General features: G+C 52.5%; 1 protein-coding gene across 2 annotated transcripts in view; it reads left to right on the top strand.

Annotated features, from left to right (window-relative positions):
* Positions 1–14,737, top strand: part of EYA2 (EYA transcriptional coactivator and phosphatase 2) — a 259,835-nt gene extending 245,098 nt beyond the window's left edge. For both annotated transcript variants that reach the window (XM_040446861.1, XM_040446862.1), the window contains 4 exons: positions 660–774; positions 1,705–1,826; positions 6,781–6,881; positions 13,942–14,737. In XM_040446861.1, coding sequence (XP_040302795.1) covers positions 660–774; positions 1,705–1,826; positions 6,781–6,881; positions 13,942–14,022 — 419 coding nt within the window. In that variant the 3' untranslated portion in view covers positions 14,023–14,737. The remainder of the gene's footprint in view (positions 1–659; positions 775–1,704; positions 1,827–6,780; positions 6,882–13,941) is intronic.
* Positions 14,738–14,948: the final 211 nt, after the last annotated feature.

Below are 14,948 nucleotides of genomic sequence, written 5' to 3'. Positions count from 1 at the left end.
GGATGGATGGACAGAGGGATGGATGGATGGATGGATGGATGGACAGAGGGATGGATGGATAGATGGACAGAGGGATGGATGGATGGATGGATGAAGGGATGGATGGATGGATGGATGGATGGACGGATGGATGGACAGAGGGATGGGTAGACAGATGGACAGAGGAATGGATGGACGGACGGATGGATGGATGGATGGATGGACAGAGGGATGGGTGGACAGATGGACAGAGGAATGGATGGACGGACGGATGGATGGATGGATAGATGGATGGATGGACAGAGGGATGGATGGATGGATGGAGGGATAGATGGATGGATGGATGGATGGACGGACGGATGGATGGACAGAGGGATGGGTGGACAGATGGACAGAGGAATGGATGGACGGACGGATGGATGGATGGATGGATGGACGGGTGGGCAGAGGGAGGGCTGGAAGGGTGGGAGGGCGGATGGGTGGATGAATGGATCAATCAGTAGATGGGTTGATTGACCCATCAATCCCAAAATAAGATTAAAATCACTGGATTAAAGTTGACCTTGGGTGTCATCTGATTTGAAACCCAGAGAACCAGTAGCTACACTCCCCTTCCCTAACCACTACCGCCCAGACTTCTAAAATAGTAACTAGCCCATCTTTTTTTCCCTTGTCCATAGGCTTGATAGGAGCTCCCAAAAGAGAGACTTGGCTACAGCTCAGAGCCGAGCTGGAGGCTCTGACCGACCTCTGGCTGACCCACTCTCTAAAGGCGCTCAACCTCATCAATTCCCGGTAGGTGGGAGCCCCCTTTTTCCTTTGCGCCCCTGAACGTTCCCCGATTTGAGGGTGGTGGCTCCTCCGTTTCCACACTTGGGAGAACTGGACTCTCAAAATTCTCATTTGCAGGCTTTCCAGACATTTGATAAAGCAGAGGTATTATCAGACACCAGGGACACCTTGTACCGTAGCTGAGCAGATAGCTACAGAGACTTACCAGGGTCCAGCAGAGCCCGAACATTTGTACATAGGTCCATCTTGTCCCATCCACTCTTGCCCACAACACCCACCCTCTAAAAACCATCTTCTAGTAGACCGCAGATCATCTGGCACTTACGAGGTAAGGAGCGTCCAGTTTCATTCTGGGCCTCCCAGTAAGTTGCCTCTTGCTCCTAAATAAGACCACCTGGGCCAGAGGACAAATTGCCGTCTGTGCTATAGCATCCCAGAATCTCACGACACCACACACGAATGGTCACAAAATGGCCGCTGGCTCCATCCCGCTGATGCGTGAGTTTGACACGCACTCTGGCCCCAAGATGGGAAAGTAATCCATGGCTCCCAGTTTCTGGATTCTGTAAAAATCTCAGAACTGGTAGGTGCTCCCCAGTTCGCCCCAGCCCTCACCACTCCCTGTTGTCCTACACCTGGTCCACATTACTCTACATCACCGATAGGCAGCTGCAGCTGCTCAAGTGCGGCTCCCGCCCGACACGTTTTTCTAAATAAAAGTATCGCACTCGTGTTTCAGTGTGCCAGGCAGCCTCAGGCTTAAAGGAGAGGAACAGCTGAAAGATCTTTGGGCCCCACTCTCACCTGAACGTGACTTAGCCCGAGCTCCCAAATCCCACCAGAATGTCTGCCGACTCCAGGCTCAGGCTGCCGGGTGACCAGGCCTGGCTCTACCTTGGTGTTCTGACCCACGGTCTTTTTCTCTGTCCTCAGGCCCAATTGTGTCAACGTGCTGGTCACCACCACTCAACTAATTCCTGCCCTGGCCAAAGTCCTGCTGTATGGACTGGGCTCCGTGTTTCCTATTGAGAACATCTACAGTGCAACCAAGACAGGTAGGGAGAACCCAGACCTCGGGGTGATGCACAGAGGGTGGGTGAGGTTAGTGCTCCATCCCTTGTGTGAAAGGCTTAAGGAAAATGGCATTAGGAAAGCTAAAGAACTTCCTTGTCCAGGGCCATGACTCAGATCCCCAGAACAATCCCACAAACCATGCGCTTCAACCTCAGCCTCCAAAGGAGTGGGTTAGGACCATATTCTAAGGTGTGTGTGTTAGTTAGGATACCTGCAAAGCTGCTGTAACGAATACACCCCCCAATACACGGGCTGACTTCAGAATCAAAGCGTATTTCTCCCTCACGTGTCAACAGACCAGAGACGAGTGATCCAGTCTAGTGGGGCAGCTCTGTCCTGAAACTCACCCAGAATCCCAGGTCGTTCCCATCTTATTTTTCCACCATCCCCCGTGGGTTTATTCTCATGTGTGTGGTCAAATCAGAATCCTATCACATTGTCATTCTGGCTTGGGGGGGGGGGGGGGAGGGTGCAGAGAGGAAGGAAAGAGATACACTGTACTTCTACTCACCTCCTGTTGGCCCCAGCGTAGTCACATGGCCACGACTGTTTGCAAGGGAGGCTGGGAAATGTAGTCCATAGCTAAGCGCCATGACCCCAGGTAAAAGTCATGGAATTATGTTACTAAGAAGAGGGAAACAGTCCTCACCACAGCATGGCACAGGCTGTGATTTTAATTCTAGGTGGTTACAAGTCACCAAATAATCCTAAATCTAACCTTGAACCACACAGAGAGAAAATGTTTGGGTTTTTTTTAATTCTCTTTTCAGGAGAGAGTCTCAATTTAGTGTTCTCCTACTTTAACACCTCTCTTAATACTTGAAAATCTCTGGGGCACCTGGGTGGCTCACTCGGTTGGGCATCCTCCTCTGGTTCAGCTCATGATCTCATGGTCCTTGAGTTCGAGCCCCACGTCAGACTCTGTGATGACGGCTCAGAGCCTGGAGCCTGCTTCGGATTCTGTCTCCCTCTCTCTCTGCCCCTCCCCCACTAGCACGCACATGCACTCGCTCTCTCTCTCTCTCTCAAAAATAAACCTTAAAAAAAATCTTTTTTTAATTTAAGTAAAATAAAAATAAAAGACTTGAAAATCTCCATTATTAACAGAGAACAAGCCTTAGGCTTAGAGCTTCCATCAGATAAAAGAATTTAATAACTAGAAATTAACAGCATCATTTATCATCAGGGCAAGTCATATTGGTTTTCTTGGGGAGGGGGCGTCTTCTTCCATGACCTAAAACTGTATAATAATACAAAATAAATCTAGTTAGTTAAGACTTTTTTTTAAGTTTATTTATTTTGAGAGAGAGCGCGCGCACATGTGTGTGAGTCACAGCAAAGAGCCCCACATGGAGCTTAATCTCATGAACCATGAGATTATGACCAGAGCTGAAATCAAGTCAGCGACTCTTAACTGACTGAGCCACCCTTGTTTTCTTCTATGGAAAAAAAAAATTATAGTATACTTTGGAAGCAATTTTCCCAGAGCAGTTTTTGCCTTTAGTGGAGTTCTAGATCTGAACGTTACGGAAAAGTGCCTTTCGATTTTAAAATCCTGGACGTCAGGCTCCGGGTGGCCATTAGAGCCTCTGCAACGGGACCTGGTGAGCCTGTCATTTTCTTTCTGCACAGTCTACTCGTGTGCCTTTGCGGCTTAGTTAGAACCTCGTTTTAAGATATTTTTTATCATGAGGTGCCAGGGTCGCTCAGGCGGTTAAGCGTCCGACTTCGGTTCAGGTTGTGATCTCACGGTCCGTGGGTTCGAGCCCCGCGTCAGGCTTTGTGCTGACCGCTCAGAGCCTGGATCCTGCTTTGGATTCTGTGTCTCCCTCTCTCTGCCCCTCCCCTGCTCATGCTCGCTCTCGCTCTCTCTCTCAAAACTAAATAAACATTAAAAAAAATAAAATTAAATTAAAGATTTTTATCTTTAATTATGGGAAAATACACATACCATTTACTATCTTAACCATTTTTAAGGGTGCAGTTCAGTGGTATTAACCACATTCACATTGTGGTGTAACTGTCCCCACCATCCATCTCCAGAACCCTTTCCATCTTGTAGAACCAAAGCCTGATCTACATTAAACAGCAACTCCCCACTCCTCCCTGCTCTCAGCCCCTGGCGACCACCCTTCTACTTTCTGTCTCTGCGAATGTGACTCCTCGTATAAGTGGAATCATATACTACTTGTCTTTTTGTGATTGGCTTGTTTCACTTAGCATACTGTCCTCAAGGGTCATTTCCATGTGGTGGTAGGTGTCAGATTCCCTTCCTTCTTAAGGCTAATAGTCCGTAATCTGTTCCATGTACATATGACATTTTTTGTATCTACTCACCTGTCAACGGACGCTTGGTTGCTTCCATGTTTTGGCTGTTGCAAAATAATGCAGCTGAAAAAATTAAAAACAGAACTACCCTATGGCCCAGCAGTTGCACTACTAGGTATTTATCCAAAGGACACAAAAACGCTGATTCAGAGGGGCACGTGCACCCCAATGTTTATAGCACCAGTATCGACAATAGCCAAAGTCAATGTCCATTGACTGGTGAATGGATAAAGAAGACGTGGTGTGTATATATATAATGGAGTGTATGTGTATACACACACACACACACACACACACACACACACTGGAATATTACTCAGCTATCAAAAAGAATGAAATCTTGCCATTTGCAACTATGTAGGTGGAACTAGAATGTATTATGCTAAGCGAAATAAGTCAGAGAAAGACAAATACCATATGATTTCACTCATATGTGGAATTTAAGAAACAAAAAATAGGGGAAGGGAAGGAAAAATAAGATAAAAAGCAGAGAGGGAGGCAAACTGAAAGCCATTCTTAAATACAGAGAACAAACTGAGGGTTTCTGGAAGGGAGCTAGGTGGGGAGATGGGCTAAACGGGTGAAGGGCATTAAGGAGGGCGCTTGCTGGGATGAGCACTGGGTGTTATATGTAAGTGATGAATCGCTACATTCTACTCCTGAAACCATTATTACACTATATGTTAACTAACATGGATTTTAATTTAAAAATATATATATACTATGTATTTTTAAATGATAAAAGAAATATCAACTTCAAAAAAAGAATGCTAAAGGCACAATTCAACTGTAAAAAAAAAAAGTGTGTGTGTGTGTGTGTGTGTGTGTGTGTGTGTGTAGTGATTCCATTCTGTATTTAAATGAATTCGTTTAAGTAAAAATAGAAGTGTGAGTTGATTTTTTTCAAGATTACCTAACAGTGATTCCCAGATTTGGTCCTAACTATTAATGGTAGTTCTGGAGTATTCGAGAAATTCTGGTCCAGGGTAGCGCATGTCAAGAGACGATTCGTGAACAAACGATCCAGCCAGTGGCCAGATGAGCATGAGCACATCAGACACTCCATTCCATCCTGTGATAGAAGTTTTAAAGCCAGGTTTCATGTAACAGCATCTTTTTCCTGTAGATTTTGCACGAAAGGAATCTGTAACCCAGACGCGTCTAAAATGTTTGTCCCGCCCATCGACTCTGTTTCCACGTCAGAGGCATTAAATCCCATCGGGGAAATGTTTTAGCCACTTGCTTCCCACCTGGGGAGCCTGAAGGTCAACGAGCTGAGGGTGATCCAGGTGGAGACCGCACAGAAATATGGCCTCCAGCTCCCTGTTTTAACTTGAAAAGCATTAATTTTTCCCAACGGTCAGGTTTCTGCTCTGATGATGCCGCATAACAAACGCTCAGTGGCTCGCAGTGTGGATTTCTCACTCATGGGTCTGGGGCATCTGCTGTGGCCCCGCTAAGCTTGCCTCCGGGTTCCGCTCTGTTCCATATGCGCCCTCACTGTGGGACCAGCGGCCATCAGGGGTACGTTCGTCTCATGACCGATGGCAGACGTGAAGGGGGCCAAGCCACACCACCCACACGCATTTCCCGTGGCAGGTCCCGAGCATTCCGGTGTTGGTCAGAGCAAGTCACGTGGCCGACCCAGTATCAGCGGGGTGGAGAATGGGCTCCACCTGCTGTAGGGAGAGGCACTGCACGGTGGTAGCGTCATTCTGTTAACTCACAGTTGTGATTCACAGCTCTGCACCCGGCCTCTGCTCCCACAGAGGAGAAAGCAGGCACAGAGGGATTAACGGTCTGCCGCAGAGCTGAGTCCTACCTAGAGCAGGATAAGAGAGCGGCTCGGAGCTCAAGCAACTGGGGCAGGCAGCCTGGGTTCAAATCCCGGACTCTGTGCTCGCTAGCTGGGTGTCCCAGGCAAGTGACTTGACCTCTCTGTGCCTCAACTTCTCTCTTCTGGCACTACTCCTCCAGTCCTTTTCAAGGCACTTCACGGGCCTCAGTTTCTTTATCTCTAAAACGGGAATTCCATTGATTGCAATTTCATAAGGATTGCCATCATAGTAAATGAATAATGTTAAGTCAGTGGTTCCCAAACGGAGCGGGGGGAAAGCAGTTTGCCTCCCAGGAGATATTTGGCAACATCTGGAGACATTTTTCGTTTTCCAACGGCAGGAGGTGCTACCGCGGAAGCTGCTGCACATCACAGCGATCGGGGCAGCACCCCCAGCACGGAGTTACCCAGCCCCACGTGCCAGCACCGCCGAGGCTGGGAAACCCTGCTGTAGGAAGCACTCAGCAGAGTGCTTGGGATACAGAGAATCCAGTGAGTGCGGCTACTTTTAGTCGCGCTGTTCTCATTACTGTTCCTGCACTTGCTCACACATCAGGACGAGCTAAGATCCGAGTCCAGCTGCCCACGCAGCTGGGCGGAAGGAAACTACAAAGAGGTGGTCCTCACCGGGTAGCAAGGAAAACACGGGCAGGGGAGTCGCCCTGAGGCCCAAGTCTGTGCCGCGGCCGCGAGCACTTCCTTAGCGATTACGAGTCGCCACAGTCCTGGGTCCCCAGCGTCTTCTCTCTCTTTCCTTCCTGTGCGTGCAGGGAAGGAGAGCTGTTTCGAGAGGATAATGCAGAGATTCGGCAGAAAAGCCGTCTACATCGTGATCGGTGACGGCGTCGAAGAGGAGCAGGGGGCAAAAAAGGTACCTCGTCCGCCTCTCGGGCCGCGGGGCCCTTTACCCAGATTTCCTCCACTTCCCAGGCAAAGGCTGGGTCCCCTCCTTCCCAGGCTCTTAGCTCCCAGGCCCCCTCCCGTTTGCAATCGCAGAAGCATCCTGAGTAATTTCCTTCTGCAAATCCCCCTCGGTGCCTTTGGCTGCCGCCCCTGGTAGCCCTGGATTTTTTCTGGGACAACTGCTCGGGAGCCCGGAGACGCTCTGTCAGGGCAGGCTGGTGGGGGGCTGGTGCACGTGTGTGCGCTTTACTTCATACTCACTGATCATATGTTCCAGGAACCCTTCCCAGTTAATAAAGACAGCATTAAGCTAATGAAAAAGAAAATCCTGCATTTGTGATCTCGGGCCCATGAGGAGAGGGGCAGGGGGCTCTGGTGGCCGCAGCCCTGCTGTTGGAAAAGAAACAGCTGCCAAAGCCCTGGGTCTGGACCTGTCAACAGCATCCCAGAGAGCCTGCCGCCCCCCACCCAGAGGCCTGGGAAGTGGATCGTTAATGTCACAGAGCTTAATTGGGAGGACCTGGCTTCCCCCTTCCCTCCCCAGCGACGGATTCCAAGGAAATGCAGAAACGTTCGGGGTCTTAGTGGACAAAGCCTGAAAAGAGAGGGAGGGCCCCTGGGGTCCCAGGAAAGGGGGCCAGGGGCGGAGCTAGAAGCCCCCCCCACCCCCCCCCACCCCCTGCAAGGTTCCTCCCCTTCCCAGCCCCTCCGGACTCCACCTTTAGGCCTCAGGCTTCAGCCGCACTTGTGAGGGAAGAATTCCCTGATCAGCTGCCTCTCTGGTCCGTCCAGCAACTACCTCCGCGCCCCGTCCATATTCGTTCCTCCGGGCCTGTGTGAGGGGTGGCTTGCCGGCGGACCCTCCAGCTAGTGCGTAAGCTCCATTAGCTGGGCCTCCGCCACCGCCACCGCCACCGTGTGCTCGCAGCTGTCACGGTCGCTGGGGAGCCTGCAGTGAGCAGAAGGGGCAGGCTCTCACCCCTCCCTCAGCTCACAGCCTGGGGGCAGGCATGTGTGTGAGGCGGTGGCCAGAGCTTTGGAGAAGACTAAAGCAGGGACTGCGAAGGGACCGTGGGGGCGGGACAGGTTGCAAGTGTGGTCAAGGTAGGCCTCGTGCTGGGGGTGACAGGAGAGCAAAGACCAGAGGAGGAGAGCTAGTGAGCCAAGTAGATCTCAGAGGGAAGGCAGCCCTGAGCCAAACCAACTGAGCCACCCAGGCGCCCCCTGAGCTCTCCTTTTTAAAGCAGATTTCTTTAACTTTAAAAATGGATTGATTTAGAGGTGCCCGGGTGGCTCAGTCAGTTGGGCATCTGACTTGATTCCAGCTCAGGTCATGATCTCACATGGGATGGAGTCCCACGGCGGGCTGTGCGCTGACAGTGCAGAGCCCGCTTGGCATTCTCTCTCTCTTCCTCTCTCTGCCCCTCCTCTGCTCCCATGCCCCCCCCCCGCCCCCGATAAATAAATTTTTTTTTTTTTATTTTTTTTTTTCAACGTTTATTTATTTCTGGGACAGAGAGAGACAGAGCATGAACGGGGGAGGGGCAGAGAGAGGGAGACACAGAATCGGAAACAGGCTCCAGGCCCCGAGCCATCAGCCCAGAGCCTGACGCGGGGCTCGAACTCCCGGACTGGGAGATCGTGACCTGGCTGAAGTCGGACGCCCAACCGACTGCGCCACCCAGGCGCCCCAAAAAATGAATTCATTTAGAGAGAAAAATGTTAAGTAACTAATCAATCGTGATAGAGGTGATACACAAGAAATGACCAAAGCAGTAGCATGAATCACATGAATTACCACGCGTGAGTGCTGTTCCAGAAACGCTGTGCCAGGTCAAGAGCATGGTCTGTGTGATGAGACGATCCGCTGTCAGTGTCTCTAGCGCCCTCTCTCCAAGCTCAGACCTCAGAAGTCTGCCCTAAGCATGTGACCATGATCAAAATAAAGTTTTGCTTCTACCACAGTTGGACTGGAGAACCAGCTTAGGCCTGTGGTCCCTGGCACCCCTTGCCTGCCATCCGGCCGTCACCCAGAGGACGACAGGGCCGTCCGTGGAGGTCCTGACACTTTCCCGCCTTCTCACAAGCAGAGAGGGTTTGTTAGGACAGAGTAAGCAGTAAAGGTTCTGAAATGAGCCCTTTCTCTCTAGAAATGAAATGCTAATGGACGATACAACCATAGTGTCCAAAAGGCCAAGGTCCGATGTCATCGGACAGAAATAAAGGGCAAGTTATTATGTGCTCACTTTACCGTGTGCTTCGGTATGTAAATGTTCGGGCACACAATCCCAATGCTCGTGCCCATAAGTGCCGTGGCTGTGGGTGCGACCCGGCAAACGCAGAGGGACACAGGGGTGCAGTCTCGACCGTTCACCAACCAGGTCGGGCGCTGCTGTCCTAACGTGCTTTCTCCAAACTGCTGAGCAACTAACTCATGGAAAGATTCCGAATAGAACAAAATACAGGTTTCCCTTGATGTACCCATTGCACTTCTGGAAATTCAGGTTTGCTTGAGAGCATGCGCAAGCGACTCTGTGTTTATATGTGACCTGTAAAACGTGGGGTCCAGTGATTAAGTACGGGTTTCTCCTTGCTTGAATATCTGATAGCACATTCGAAAATCTCCAAAGTCAGGTCCAAGGTGTGTGAAAGGGGGTCGGACACGTGCGCCCCCGCCCCCCGCCCCCGCCGTGCCCCCCGACCATTAGGGGGGGTCAAAATTCACACCTCCGGAAACTTCCGCACTGACCCCTAGAGGGCAGGCTTTTCCTCCTTTGAGAACAGCTAGTCTGGGCTCACCTTCCTGGGCTGGGCCAGGCACCTCCCTGGCCTCACCCTCCCGCCAGCCCTGCTCCCACAGAAAGATTGTGACGGGGAGTGCATATTCTACCCTAAATCCCAGCTCTGCCGGTTTCGGCTGTGTGGCCTTCGGCAGATGACGCCCCCTCTCTGAGCTGCCTTTCCTTATCTGGGACAGCTGCTGGGAATCTGCACCCAGGGCTGAGCAGAGGAACCATGCATAGTGAGTTCTCACCAGCCCGAAGCTCTGTTAGTATTCTGCACACGGCAGTGGGGTGGGGGAGGAAAGATAACACAACCTTTAGAAATTCAGGAGAGCTTCTCTCTCCGGGGGAGCCAGGGGAGAGAGAGAGAATACGAATGCTCATTTGCACATAATTGTGAAAACTCACCCAAATCTCTCGTTTGCTTGCTCCGAGCCCATGGGAGAAGCACTTTGCTGCGACCTGCGGAGGAGGAGGGGGAGGGGGGGCCCCCAGCAGGGACTGGGCGGGAGCATCTCAGCAGGGCCGGTGCCTGGAGCGGGGCTGGGGTGGCCGGAGATGGCCGGCAGCAGGGTACACAGTAGAGAGGCCGCTCCCTCGGTCACGTAAAAACATCCACAGGCTTCCGGGACCCGGGCTCCTTCCGTGTTGTTGCTCTGCCATTTCCGGTGCTGCTCTTGCCACCGCCCACGTCCACACTGCGGCGACCGACCGGGGAGGAAGAGGGGGAGGAACCCCACGCTGCTCACGTCCCATTGGCCAGATCTGAGTCACGTGATCCCACCTGGCCCCGCAGCCCGCTGGGAGATGCAGCCTTTGTTCTCAGCCACCCTGTCCCTCGCTAAGAAAAAAGGAGGCCGCTTCTGCGAGAGAAGGGGGGGAACGGATGATGGAGGCCGCTGGCAGTCTCCGTCGCCACGGGCCTGTGGCAGGGCTGTGACCGGCACCTCGGGGCGCCTGGCCTAACCCCGTGCCCTTAACCACTCCTCCTGATTACTGACCTCATCGTTTTACTTAATCCTCAACCCTCCCTGCAAAGTGGGTATCGTTGGCTTCAGTTTACAGAGGACGTATCTGAGACCCAGAGAGGTTAATGAACGCACCTAAGGTCACACAGCTGTACACGCCAGCGGATGTGTGTTTTGCTCCAGATGCCAAGCGGGAAGGGGGTGGGCCTAGGAGTTTCGAGCACTCCCCACCCCCCAGCTGGTCACACAAGAGTGAGAGGGCACACACACCGCTGTATACTGAGCTCCCCCCGAAAACCTCCGCCAGTGTCTAAAGCAGCAGCCCCAGCCCGTTAGCGAGCAACGCTGTGCACCAGCCACTCTCCCGGCCTGATGGATGGGAGTCATTAGCCCAGGCTGCCGGACACCCGAGCAGCGTGAAATACGGCCACCGGACAAGGGGCTGTGACTGTTCGGGCTGACAGGGTTGTTAATATCTCCATTTTAGTGGGTCATCTGTCTCCACCTCTCCACGAGTGATAAATCCACCTGCGCTCTAGGGCTGGGATCGAGGTGGCCGAGACGTTCTCTTCCACCTCTGCTCATTTCGTCCCAGAAAAATGAATTACACTCTTTAAGGGGAGACAGGATTGGCCGGGCAGGAACCAAAATCCATCTTTGCAGAGAAGGGAAGGTTTGGCTGAGGTGAGGAGGGGGTCGGGGAGCTGGGGCAACAGGAAGGCATTAAAGAAATGGCATCTGCTGCCCGTGATGGGTGGTGTTCTGCTTCCTTTGAGCGAAAGAGAAAAGGATGTGTTCACTGAGGACTTAGAGAAACTCACCTTGCCACTTCCCCCCTCCCTCCTCTTCACTCCTTCTGTGTGTGTTTCTTGAGCACCTACTATGTGCCAGGAGCCACGCAATGCAGTAGTGGACGTGACATTCCAAGCCCCAACTCACCTCAGGGCCTTTGCACTGGCTTTGTCTTCTGCCTCGACTACCCAAACACACAGGTTTGCACGTCCTTCTCGCCCCCAGGGGCCTGCTTAACTGTCACTCCCTAGAGAGGCCTTTCCTGCTCTATTTCCAGCTATCAGAATAGATGTCCTCCCCCAGCTGCTCTCTGCCCTGCCTCCCTGCTCTATCTCCATCACCGTGCTCACAAGACAAAACCATCTTGGTCATTTCGTGCCTCTGGATTTCTTATCTGTGGCTCCAGCGAGAACCCTGTGCGTGCGTGCACCACCCCTGCAGGAGGCTCCAGGGAGGGCACAGCAGTGGACAATCAGAGGCCCCGCCTTCGGGATGCTCTCCCCGTCTCAAGATCTTTCACTTAATCACATCTGCAAAGTCCCGTTTGCCGTGTGAGGTCACATATCCACGGGTTCTGGGGATTGGGACCTGGATGGACATCTTTGGGGGGCTGTTATTCCGCCTGCCACAGTCGAGAAAGGTAAAGATCAACAATGACATAAAGAATTCGCAGAGTGATACGTGCAGAGTCCCCAGAGGCAGGGAAGGATTTGATGGGTTCCAGGACCCAACAGGATGCCTGTATAGTTTCTAGCCTGTGGATGTAGAATCTCAGAGGGCAGGACTCCGGGCATCCAAATGTTCATCAAGCACCATCTGTTCACTTTGTAAATAATTTAAGGCCAATGGCTGTCTGGAGGACGCTCAGAATCTCTTAGCTGCCGGTAGCAGAAAGCCCATGTAATGACGAGCTAAACACTTGCTCACCTAACAACCTTAGAAGTAGATGTACCCCAGCTTGTTTTTCGCCAAGCATCCCTATCTATCATCTTGCTCTGCCTTTCTAACCATCTTTGGCTTTTTTCGTTTCTGATTTGTTGCCTCGTGATCTCAAAATGGCTGCCACAGCTCCAGACATCACACGCTAACATGACACCATCTAAATCGGATGGGAAAGTAAGGAGGGAAAGTCTCTTCTCCAGTGCCGCCCTCTAATCCTGTAGGAAAACCTTTCCCAGAAGCCCCTCGCCCCTTCCTCCTGGGCTTTCAGTGGGTCACAAGTCAGGAGGGATACAGGACACATCACTGGCAAACAAGGCCTGGCGTTGCCACAGCTTGATTAGAAATCATAACTCATCCCCTAGGCCTGGGCACAGTGCTGCCAAATCCGGGGTTCCGGAAGCAAGAAAGGAGAGGGGCGTTGGGCAGGCAACAATTTTAGCCAATGATTAAATTGTCCAGCGATAAAAACGTACCCGGCCTTCTCCTCCGAGCCTGACATAACATCTCTGTGGCTCAGTCTCCTCATCTGTAACACAAGACAGGTTGCCTCTCTCGGAGATCAGTGACCTGGTTCAAGGAGGTGATGCGTGTGACACGTTCAGCACGGTGCCTGGCACGGGACAGATGTTAATGATTCTGTGATGACGGTGATTATGATGCTAATTAGTTCTGGCTTGCCAGTGGTTGAACTTCGGTTAAATCCATTTTTTTTCTTTCTCGTCCCCCACTTGCGAAAGGTGCTTGTGTTTTTGCCTCCAGGTTTTTTGTTGGCTTGGGCGGCTTCAGGGAGCAGTAAACACAGAGCACTAGCCCAGGGTCTGATCCCGCAACGGTAGATTTAAGAGACTATTATTTGATTTTGTTTTAACGTTTATTCATTTTGGAGAGACAGAGAGAGAGTGCGAGCAGGGGAGGGGCAGAGAGAGAGAGAGAATCCAAAGCAGGCTCCAGGCTCTGAGCTGTCAGCACAGAGCCCGACGCGGGGCTTGAACCCATGAACTGTGAGATCATGACCTGCACCGACGTTGGACGCTTAACTGACTGAGCCCCCCGGGGGGCCCCTAAGAGACTATTATTTAAAAGCCTGGGTATCACAGGCGGTCTCGCTGGGACCCGCTCGGTCAGTTTAGAGGGAGATTAGCACATGTCAGGGAGGGGTGAAAGTCGCAGGAGCACCCGGTGGAGACTCTGATCGTGAAGTAGCAGGATCGAGGCCAGTGTTCTAAGAAGGACGGCTTTGTCACTGCGTGACTTCATTCCGGGTCAGCGCACCGCCGAAGGCCACGCGGGTCCCGGGGGAGGGCAGAGCATCACTGTCCCGGGCAGTACAGGCCTCGAGGGGAACAGAGACTGTGGCCGGACCGGTGGGCCCTGGCCAGACAGGGGGTCTGCCTCCTGGCTCGGGAGACAGCCACGGGCCACGATGACACGGGCGGACTTCTCATCGGGCTCCAGCTGTGGGCACAGGGAGGGGGTGGCCGGCGGGAGGCTCCGGGCAGGGCCGTAACCCAGCGGCTGGCGTCCTGTGTTCCTTCTGTTCCAGCACAACATGCCCTTCTGGAGGATATCCTGCCACGCCGACCTGGAGGCGCTGCGGCACGCCCTGGAGCTGGAGTATCTATAGCAGGACCCCCGGCCTCGCCACCTGCCACCCCGGGTGCCTCCCACCCACCCGGGGCCCTCGCCTCCCCCGCCTCCTCGCCAGACGCCGGACCCCGGGCGCGGGCCCCGCGGCCGAGGGGACGTGCCTGGCGACCATCTCAGAAGCCGTCCTTGCGGTCCACGTGGGTCCTGAGACGCAGAGTGCCCGGCAGGGGCTTTGGGATATTTAACTTCGGAGGAAAGGGCTGGCTGGGAGTCCGGGCTTTTCCACAAGACTCAACGGAACAAAACGACTTATTGCTGATTTGGGGGAGGGCTGGCGGCGAGGAGGGGGACGGGCTTGGGTTTTACTTTTCCTTTTTAATTTATGGACTGATCTCACTACTCCGGTATTACGCTCTCGTGCCTGTGTTGTCGGTTTTCTTAGTCGTTGGCTGGGCTTGGTTTTCTAAACTGGCATGCGGAGCCGTGCAGTTCTAACTGAAGCGCTCTCGGCTCCAAGTTGTGCTTTGGGGGGACAATCATTCCTTGAACAATTGGTGAGGGAGGCGATTCGGGGCTGATGGGAAGACGGTTGCTTATCTTTGTTTTTAAGGACCTAACCTGACGTCATGTGGACAGTGCACGTGCCTTATGCTGCCATCTTGTTTTCTAGGGGGAGGGGACCCTGGGGAGGCGGCGGTACTTTGTGACAGATAAAAGGCATTAAATAAACCCACGTTTACATTTTGAAGTGGGGTAGGGTGTCGCTACTTTATGACCACTCTTCTTAAGGCCTCCATTACGCCTGTTTTAATAGGCTTTAGCAGACTTCAAGCCATCCCCACAGGAAGATGTTTGGGTGACACAGACCTGCCCCTTAATCCTGACATTAACCACCTAGATGGTCAACTACTTTTCTGCTGTTGTGACTAAATGTCCAAGGCTGGGTCTGAGGGAAACTGGGAG

Source organism: Herpailurus yagouaroundi, unplaced genomic scaffold (genome assembly GCF_014898765.1).
Source record: "Herpailurus yagouaroundi ecotype Mexico unplaced genomic scaffold, PumYag 196, whole genome shotgun sequence".
Lineage (NCBI taxonomy): Eukaryota > Metazoa > Chordata > Mammalia > Carnivora > Felidae > Herpailurus > Herpailurus yagouaroundi.
Note: the sequence above shows the minus strand (reverse complement) of the source record. Positions and strands in the feature narration are given on the sequence as shown.